General features: G+C 36.8%; 1 protein-coding gene across 7 annotated transcripts in view; it reads right to left on the bottom strand.

The window, feature by feature from the left end:
* Nucleotides 1–3,770: 3,770 nt before the first annotated feature.
* The window catches only part of TRPS1 (transcriptional repressor GATA binding 1), a 255,543-nt gene continuing 248,686 nt past the window's right edge, over nucleotides 3,771–10,627 (bottom strand). For all 7 annotated transcript variants that reach the window (XM_082601046.1, XM_082601045.1, XM_082601044.1 and 4 more), the window contains one exon: nucleotides 3,771–10,384. In XM_082601046.1, the coding sequence (XP_082457172.1) occupies nucleotides 9,323–10,384 (1,062 nt within the window). In that variant the 3' untranslated portion in view covers nucleotides 3,771–9,322. The remainder of the gene's footprint in view (nucleotides 10,385–10,627) is intronic.

Here is a 10,627-nt window from a genome sequence, read left to right as displayed (position 1 = left end):
TCTCACATGCTACATCCAGGCAATCTAGTTGGTTCTACTTCCTCAAATGATCTCTGGAATTTTAACTGCTCTTCTTCTCCTCACATCTCTTGCAGAAATTACTGAACTAGTTTCCAACCTGTCTCCTGGTTTCTCTCCTTTTATGATTTATTCCAAAAATACGTCCCATGATTTATGCCAAGCACAGGAGAGTCCCATTAAAACACAAATCAAGTAACACTCCTCTGCGCAAAACATGAAAATACGTCCCTGCTTCATACAGAAGGAAAACCACTATCCTCGAGGTGGCTTACAGTGTCTTAAATGATCTGGTTTCCTCCCACCTCAGTGTTTTTGTCTCTGAGTGAATTTCTAAATACTCTCCCCGTAGCTTACTCTGCCTGGACCACAATGGCCTCCTTGCTCTTCCTCAGACTCACCAGGTTTACTCTCTCACACGAGGGCTGCTGCACCAGCTGTTCATTCTACTAGTCCTTCCTTTAAGTCTTGGCTCAAATGAGGGCTGAACTGTTGTGTAGTTTATTGAATATGACAACTATCCACTCATCTCCCTTTAATTCTGCTTTACTTTTTTCTCTAGAGCATTTATTACCTTCTAACATAAAATTTTATTTATATTATAACTTTTTTATTGTATATGTATGTTTTTTGTCTCTCTCCCTCCCACAGAAACAGGAGTTTTGGTCTGTCTTTTCTTTTCTTTTCTTTTTTTTTTTTTTTTTGAAATAGTCCAAATGTCTGGAATAATCGCTGGTACATAGGGAAAACTCCATTAATATTTGTTGAATGAATGCATGAAGCCTGGGTTTGTACTGCATGTCATCACCAACAACCAGCAAAATGACAACAGTGATCATTTCATTAGAGAAAAAAAGAATCATCAAGGCAATTATAAAAGATAAAATTATAGAAAACAAACCATCATGATACCAAATTGAGCTTTGTAAACTCACTGTATGCTTTTTAGGATACATCGATTCATTAGGTAATGTATGCTATATAGAAAGAAAATATCTAAGGATACTGAAGCTCTGAAGAAAATACTATTGCTTACATATTACACCAACTCTGAAAACTGACTGATGGGGACTTCCCTGGAGGTCCAGTGGTTAAGACTCCAAGCTTCCACTGCAGGGAGCGTGGGTTCCATCCCTGGTCAGGGAACTAAGATCCTGCAGGCCATGTGGTGTGGCCAAAAAAAAAAAAAGAAAAGAAAAAAAACAGAAAAAAAAACCCCACCAAAATAAAAACTAATGTGTAAATTGCTTTCATGTAAGAGATGGTACAAGTTCTGGGAAAATGCCTGTTATGTATTGGTGGATTTTGAGTTCAAAAATATTCCTGGGAAATTGCTTACAGTTTAGTGCTTATGCAATTTTAACTTGGAAATGTACCTTCCATTTATGGAAATAATTTAAAGAGTTTCTATTACACCTTCTAATAATCCTTGCTCTCCTGTTCTCTATTGCTTACCTGAAGAAAAAAGTTTAATATTTGTTAATTATTGAGCAGGAAGTTGGGTGAATGGGTTGTTACCTCACGTAAAGTATTTTATATAAATACAATTGACCCTTGAACTACTGGGGTTTTATGGCACTGACCCTCTGTGCAGTTGAAAATCCACCCATAATTTATAGTTGGCCCAACACATCCACGATCCCTTCATATCTGAGGTTCTTCCTCTGCAGATTCAACCAACCATGAATCATGTAGTACTATGGTTATTTACTATTAAAAAAATCCACATATAAGTGGACCCATGCAGTTCAAATCCATGTTGTTCAGAGGTCAACTGTACTACTTTTATGAAAAATGGCTTTCAGAACTGACATCCTGAGTATATTGGAGCACAGCATTATAAATCTAACAATGAGATTTCATATACAAATTACCTATTTTTATTTAAAGAAATTCTACATAACATGAAAAAGCCCCTCCCTTCCTATCTACTGTTATTCTTTACTTTTCTAGCCCTGTTATTTTTACTCTAAAATATGACCTGGAGAGGAAAATAAGGACATCTTGGACATTACTGGACATTAATTTTAGCAACTTTGAATAGTTTTTGAGATTTCTTTGTTCCTACCAGTGTGTTAAAAAAAAAAAAAGAAAGAAAGAAAACTTGTATTTGGGGTTACAAAGATGGAGAACAAAAGTACAAAGTAATTAGCAGTATGCTAAAAAAAATAGGGCTTTTTTCTCTTCTGTGCAAATGTTTTTCGTCTTAAGCAAATTTGGCTGCGAAAGAGTCAGGCAGGTGCTGCCACAGTGCTTTCGGGTTTCCTGGCAGAGCTGGTGATGCACTGGGACTTGAGACAAAACCCAGAGGAGCCACAGCTAACCTCAGCCTTTTGCCCAATTTCCTCCCTGCCAGTTACCAGAGTTCACTATTGTTCATGCTCCAGGGCTCACACTCTGCCTGTCTAGGGGTGGAATGTATTCTGAAGAAGTGTTTTGTTTGGCTTGCAGTATTAAAAAAAATAAAAGTCACTCACTGACATTCAAAATTAGATTTCATAGAAAATTCCTTTGTCCAGATTTTCTTGAAAACTGCAAATCTGGGAACACAATTCAGCTTGGCAATATTCTTAGAGCTGAGGAAAGGCTACCTTTATAGAGTTCCCAAAGTCTTCCCCAGCTGGCTTCACCCACACGGGCCACTTGCCTGCTCCTTTTGTGCACTGAGTTTCTGACCCCGGCCCGGAGATGGGATACCAAAAGGTGAGGGAGGGATGTCCACGCTGATTCACTCTTCTTCCCTCCCCTCAAACTATGGTAAAGAGCTGATGGGCACATAGTTCTCCTTGAATGGGATTCTGACAGTCCTGGGTGAAAACAAAATGTATTTAACTTTACCTGAAAAGTTTTCCCTGAGAGAAGAATCACATTCTATATAAGGAAAACAAATCACATTAAGCGTTCTTATTACACTCTTATCTAGAGAATATTGCCTCCAGCTGTGAACCAAGCTTATTACCATTATGATCAGCCCCTCAAAGCCTTTACTCTGCTGTTTTCAAAACAGGGGAAAAGAGAAAGAACTAGAAATAATTTGGGTTCACAAGAATGAGAAGTGAAGATTGGGCTAGGAGGGCAAACACTAATTAATTCAAAATTTTCAAAATAAATCTTCTGAAGCAAGGAGTTATTTATGTACTTTATGTCCTGTGCTTTTTGTGTTTTTCCTTCTGGTCATAAATATTTGGGTGAGTCTTCTTTGCTTACCTAGTTTTCTTCTGCTTCTTCCCTCTTTCAAAATCAACCTTCCGGAAACCTCTCTGATTAATTTCATCTTAAGGCAACACACAAGGCATGTAATATATTAACATAAACTTCTTGAGATGATTTATCAAGATCTTCACATCATATTCATGTGGGTATACTAAATTGAATTCAAAGTTAGACTTCAAAAGCAGGACTTTTTACATATTGTAACAATCATTTCCCAATACTCGACACTCAATACGTGATACTCAATAAATGTTTTTGAAATAAACACAATTTTATTGTTAATCTTCCTAAAGAAAACTTGTATAATTTTTTTTACACAAAATCTATCAATAAGAGATTGATTGGTTAAAGGAAAAAAAAAAGCAAAGCAAAACAAAACAAGTTGAAAGAATCCAGGCTTTTTCAATCTTAGTCATATTGTTTTGAAAATGGTGATTTGATTTCACTGTCTCATCAGAACCTGTCTGTATGTTACAATGGTCTGAACTTCCTATTGCTACATGGATGAAAGTGAATCCATATAAAACATACCAACACCATTATGTATAACTGGTGGTAAAACTTTATTATTCAAGTTTAGATGTAACAGACATCTTTGCTGCCTGAAGATTGTTTGCATAAGAAATACACCAAGAACATGTTTGTGAGTAGAAATGAACATGCACTATGAAAACAAAATTAAATAAAACAAAAAAAAATTCCATGTGTTGTAAGAACAGAACTATTATAGCCAACATTCTAGTATTCAAATCAGGACTACAAATTGAATTTTTTCTTAGCAACATGAAATCATTCCATATGAAAGACATTTTCTGCTGGTGAATATTGCTGTAGGTGAATTTTACATTGGTATTTTGAGACGTTTCCCATCCCATCCCACCCCCCCAAAATTATTCATGTTGTCACCCAAAGGAATTTGGCATTTCTTATTGTGATACTTGCCCTCTTGGTAGCCATTAAGAAACTATGGTTTTATCAGCCTTGTAATAGTTTTGCCTCTTCATAGTCAATGCTATAGGCTGCCTAATTATGATATTTACAGCTCATATTTAATAAAAATGACCCCAACCTTTCCTGGCCCTTGGGAACTGAGAGTTTAAATAAGCCCCTTGGCCATATAATAATACTTGGCACTCCCATGGTGCCTTTCAACCAAGGATCTCAAAGTGCTTTACAAACAAGTACTACATTACCATTATTATTATTATTATTAATATTATTATTATTAATATATTTTTTTCCATTTTACAGGTGAGGAACCTGAGGCACAAAAAGAAAAAAGTGATTTGTTGCAGGTCATACAATTAAAAAAAAAACCAGGGGTAAAAATCAGTATACAGTTTTGGGACTCATGGGTCTTGAGGGACCATTTTCTCTGATGAAGAAAGGCTAAACGTTATTTCCTTGTAAAGTTACTCCTGCTTTTCTCTGGTGTAGGACGGAGTGAAGCTTCTAGCTCTACTTTTCAAGAGAACAACATGTGAGCATACATTATCCAGTTTCCGTGTGTGGACCAATGTTGAATTTCACATTTTCTTCATCCCTGACTTGACACACTTCAACCTAGCATCTTCCATAGGTCCTAATTACTGCAGATAACTGTTGATGCTTGCTAAACCATTGATGGCTAGCAGGAACACGTGGGTCCACTGTCTATGAAACGCTAACTGAAAACCAAAAGGAAGTGCACTGCAAAGAAGCCATGCCTTCTGCCCTTGGCCAAGTCTTTCTTTGGGAAAATAACACAGCCCTTCCAAGCCCCGGTGCATGTCTTTCTATCCTCTTCTCAGTTACAGTTGCCTGCTAATAGAATTCCACTTAGTAGTACCTACCTTTGGTTAGCATCTTTAGTCTCATATTCAGGTTGGATTTCAACTCCTCCATTTTCTCCTGTGATCTAGGACAGTCAGCAAGCTCTCACCTACTCACTCACCAAAGATGCCTTGCATTTTTTTTTGTCATGGCTCTCAACCCAAAGACAGGAAGCTGTGAGCTCAAAGTAAACTTTAGGCAACAAGCTGGCATATGGCACAGAAGCTGGCCACCAGCTTCTTCATGCTTCCACCGTGGGTTGTCAGATCTTCTCTCTCTAGAACTGTGTTCATGTTCACTTACTAAACAGGCAGGCAATTCAGAGGTCTTAAGACAGGTCACCTGGTGATGTTCTGTAGCCACACAGGAGGAGGCTAATCATTATTTTAGTAGCAGTACTGATACTCTTCAATTAATTAAGAAAAACATATATCCTCAGGCATTTAAAAAAACATATACATTTAATATTTTTGGAGCTGTATTTGCATTGGATCATCATAGATTATGTGCACATGTGCAATCATAAACATAATGTGCTACCACAGGCTTCAACAAAGAGCTGTTAAAGAGAATCACTTTTTTTCTTCTTCTCATTAATGTTACCTTAGAAAAAATCCCCATGCTTGCTTTCTAAAAACTACCTTCACTAAAAGAGAACAGTTTAGAAGAAAACATCACTATCTTAAAAGTTGATTTTTTAAAAGAACATCTCAATATGTCATATAGAAAGAATGGGCACACTCTTTTCCTTTTGAACTACAGAGTTAACGTGTTAACCGTGAGAGCTCCATCCTTTTCTCATATACTTAAGAGTACTGAGTAGTGTCTCTCAATCCACAATCTTCTGAGGTGGGCTGGCTCTTTATGATTTTTCTATCCCAAACAACAATATGAATATACTGGAGGGAGATGAAGAGAGAAAGAGTGAGAAAAAGGAGAATGAGAATGCACGAGCTGGTTTTGGCCTAAAGTTTGATCCAAAGCCCAATTCAGAATATGGACATGTACTTTGAAAAGACTTACAGTTTTTAAATGACATACAATTTTAGCTGGCGTATAGTTTTTATCATAGGGAAAGCCTTTTCCAAGAGGGGAAATTACTAAGTTATTTTGAAAGTCCTCAAAAAAAAAATGTTAAGTACCTAAATAGCTCATTTAAAATCATAATTTAAGACAAAATGATTCAGAAATCTAAACTCCAATAAAAATGAAGACACTAACCAATCAGTTTTGTAATATATTTTGAGAGCTGGATCAAAGGCTTTCATTAAGTCAAAAAAATAAGAGGTATTTTAGTGTTGTGATAAATGTTCATCTTTTTTAATAGCCCAACCTCTTCCCCATCAAAATATGGGAAAAAATACAATAAAATAATCAATAATAAAGGAATACGGAATAAGATCTATTGTGTCAATGCTACCTAAGAATATTCTACCAAAAGTAGACTGACCATAAATATTCCAGGAACAGTGATATGTATTTCCACTGCTAACCATTACTACTTGTCTGTCTGAGAAAAACAAAAACAAAAACAAAAAAAAACAGATTAAAAAAAAGACATATATACCAAAAAAGAACAACCTATTTGTGTCTGACACACTGGAGAAACTGCTTAAGGAGTAGTTTTGCCAAAAAAGTCATACCTGTACTATTGCCCAAGTTAACCAAACTTCGGGTATTTTCTGATATGAGCAGTCCACATATCATGTTACTTGCAGATTGCCACAGAGCACTTTGTTTCTAGTCTTTTCACTAAAAAAATTAAATATAGTTTTGTTGTTTGGGAAATCTCCTCTTGTTTAGATATTTAATCGTCACCTCTCCAATCTGCCTGTACATTTTGAGATGCATTCATCAAAATTCCTAAGAAAGATAAATGACATTACATAATTTGAATGTCCAAGCCCCTCATTCCACCTCTATCTCAGTTCATGTGAATTAAATTAGAGCTACTTGACAGGTAAGATCGGAATAGGACTCTTTAAAAATAAAACTGAAGCAGAAGGCTTAGTCCTGATTTCTTTCTTTCTCTCTCTCTCTCTCTCTTTTCTTTTTTTTTAACATGAAAATGAAAATGCAAGAATGGAAATGACAACACAACATCAGACAGACATTTTTAACTTCATTCACTACAACAGTCACAAACTGGTTGAACTCTACCTGCCATCCATTTAAAGAAACGAAGACCTGGCACTGTGAAAAAGAAACAAAACCCAAACAAAACAAAACAATACAAAGCAACTGCGAATTAATGTAAAAATGGAGTGCAAATGCGACTACAGAATGCAATAAAAACATCAGTGCTGCAGATTCCAGCAGCACTTATCAAAATAATTTCTGAAATGTTTCATCTGAAACAGACAAAGCAATAAAAAGAGGATATATGTTTATCACTTTAAGCATAACAATGTGAGTTAAGAGCTTAAAAATTTAAAAAAAAAGTACTTGGAATGAATAGTGCTACCCTTTTTTTCCTAAGTAGGCATAAAAATATTTTCATTTCCTTCTTGTTTTCCATACCATTATATCAAGAACTTTCATTTGTTTCATGTTACCGTTTACAACTTTAATGCACACACACACACACACACACACACAAAAGATATCTACCGCAATAGAAATAGTTGCTTCATTACCTTGTTTGCTACATTTGCAAATGTAAACAGCTAGGCAGAGCCAGAACTGACTCTAATGCATGATGGAATATCTTTGTTGCATACGTACACTGTAGAAAATAATTATTCAATATGTCAGGCACCATTATTTGAAATGTAATACATTAATATTTACTAGAAAAATAAGGTTTTTTTTTCCTATTTGTTCTCCCAACTTCTTTAATGAAATAAGTTAATCTGACAGTGCATCCAGTAGCTTGTAATATCTTCTACATCTCCGTGGCAAAAAATAAACTACTGGTTGGGACAATATAATGCAAATTATTAAAGTCAGTCCTTGTACATACATCTGTGTAGCAAGCATTGAGGCTCGACTAACAGCACCTTTAACCAATTATTTAATGTTCAGTTATTTAGCCCTATTTCCCTGAGCAGTTATGCTGAGGCTTTCCCTTCATGGATAGTTTTACAAAGCCTTATGTATTAAAAGTACTATGAAGAGCAAACTTCTAAGAATCCTATTTAATGCTACTTAACTAAACCTGTATAAATCTAATGAAGGGATTGATTGGTACATATACCAACTGTCAGTCTGTGGTAACGTAACTTTAGACGCTGCCTGACCACATAGTTTGGGAATATACTTAAACCAAAAGAAAATAAATAAATACAGCAGGTTACCTTGTGGAGAAATACCATGTGTTCTAAACCAATGAAGCCCATGGTCTGAACTTTTGTAACCATCTAGTCTTTTGAACTGAGGGGATCCCTTTAGTTAGAATGTGCCCAGTGAGATCAGTGACCAAGAGGAAGCTTAAAAAACAAACCCAAACTGGATCATCACATACAAGAAAGAAAAGATCTGGCTAAAATAAAATTACTACGTAAGCACTGAGGACATTGTTTTTAAAAATGCATATATATTTGGACAAAATGAACCTAAATTGCAAACAAGAGGACTATTTTTGAAAGGAGTATTTGAACATCTAAAGGACAAAAATATCAGAGAGGGTGTGCATGTGTATGTACAGGCAGGGCTGGCCAAAATCATTGTCACTTTTCCCGCTGCTCTCTCCCCAAGCCTAACCACAGCTCGCATTTCTAGGTCTAAATTCGAAACATGATCAATGAGAGGATTCTCATCCAGGAGGGCGCCATTTTCCTTTCACTGCCCTGGAGATTAGATTTCTCCTCATCTGCCTAGGATTTCAAGACACTTCGAAATTGAGGCAACAATTTATGGTTTTTGAACAAATGGGCCAATGGCCAGCCCAATACTGCTTTAGGATCATAATATGTAAACCCTTCCAAATTCTAGACAGCTTTGATCTCTTTCTTTACAAACATAATAATTATAGTCTGGTGATACTTCTTATGGATGGTTTCCATAGTACACATTCACCAAGATGGTTTTGACCTACTAGGTTCTAAACAGGACTATATACCATCTTCCATTTTTTTTCTCACTGACCATTTGTCTCACTTTTTAATCTTGGTAACCTACTCATCAAAAGAAAGAATAATAAAAGAAGGGAATTTCATGTTGGATAAGGCAGGCTCTATGAAGTATTTTTTTTTTAAATAGGTCTTCATAAGACATTACAAGCTATTGAATTCCCATCAAGAAAACCTATTTCTATTTAATTGTGCTAAGTGCTAAGGTTTTACTCTTTAGGTTTTCCATTTTTTTCCACTTGTGCATTGTTCCTATGCAGGCCCCTCTGGATATGAGTTGTGAAGTCATATTTGTCCGTGCAAAGATGCTGGCATATGCTGCACTGGAAAGGTCCACTGTCACCATGGCAACTCATATGCAAAGCATACATCACTTCATCCAGAAAGACAATGCCACAGTGCACACATTTTGTTGAAAGTTCATCTTGAGTACTTCTATCAACTTTCTCTGTTTTTACTCCATTCAAGGGACCTTCATTTTTTACATTTGATGGTGCCTTCGTTTTCTCCTTGGAGGCACCATTTGCAGTTGGCCCAGGTCTGGAATGCTTGATCGCCAAATCTAGAGGAATGTCATTGTCTGATCCAACAGCTGAAAAGTGAGGAGGCAGATTGAAGGTGGGGTAAGGCACATAGTTTTGGCAAGGATTTGGTAGGCCAGGCACGTGACTCAAGTAGTGCGGATTCCCAGGAACGGAGAGCTTATATTTACTCCAGAACCGCAGCCAATCAGCTTCACTCTGGAAGTCATTATGTACAAAGGGAAGTCCAAAAAGGGGGTACTGGTACTTTTCAATAGGGCTGCCTGGTGGTGAATAATTTGGGTGCTTCGCGGGTCTCATGTACTTTTCTATGGGACTGCCTCTCTCAGAACTTCCTTTCCCTTCAGATACGGATGAACTATTTCCTGGGTCTCCAGTACTTTCCTGAGGACTTTTTATCTGAATGTGCAAAGGTTGCATCCTTTTGTGAATATCCAGAGTTTGGCTGACCATGACTGGCTGCTGAGCAGAATGGCTTTTAGTCAATGAACCCTGGGCTTCGTATTTACTCAGGCTGGGGAGCGGAATTTCTCTCTGGTGACCTTCAGTTAAGTGATCTTCTGACCGCCTCTCTAAGGGGCTGCCATTGACTTGCTCTTCACTGCCGGTCCTCTGCTGTTTGTTGAGCTGCTCGGCCTGAAGTGCCTCTGGGTTAAGGCGCTTTCTTGTTCTTCTCCTAATAATCTGCTCACCGTTGTTTTGTTTAATGATGTTTAAAGGCCTGGGAGTCTGCGGGGAACACACACACAATACATAAAAGGAAAACATTAAAAAACACATTAAAATGCATTAACAATTCCTCACAAATATAAACCATGCTTAAGTTCAAAGCAAAGATAGGCTTTACGTTATAGATTTACTAAATCTCCTCCTTTTGCCCTAAGCAGGATCAGAGGAAGTAACCCAAGCACATTATTTTACCCTAATTAAATCATGCCCATCTTTACAGGGAGGACTGAAAAACTTTAATCT

This window comes from Mesoplodon mirus (genome assembly GCF_964341445.2).
Source record: "Mesoplodon mirus genome assembly, chromosome: 16".
NCBI classification, from domain to species: domain Eukaryota; kingdom Metazoa; phylum Chordata; class Mammalia; order Artiodactyla; family Ziphiidae; genus Mesoplodon; species Mesoplodon mirus.
Note: the sequence above shows the minus strand (reverse complement) of the source record. Positions and strands in the feature narration are given on the sequence as shown.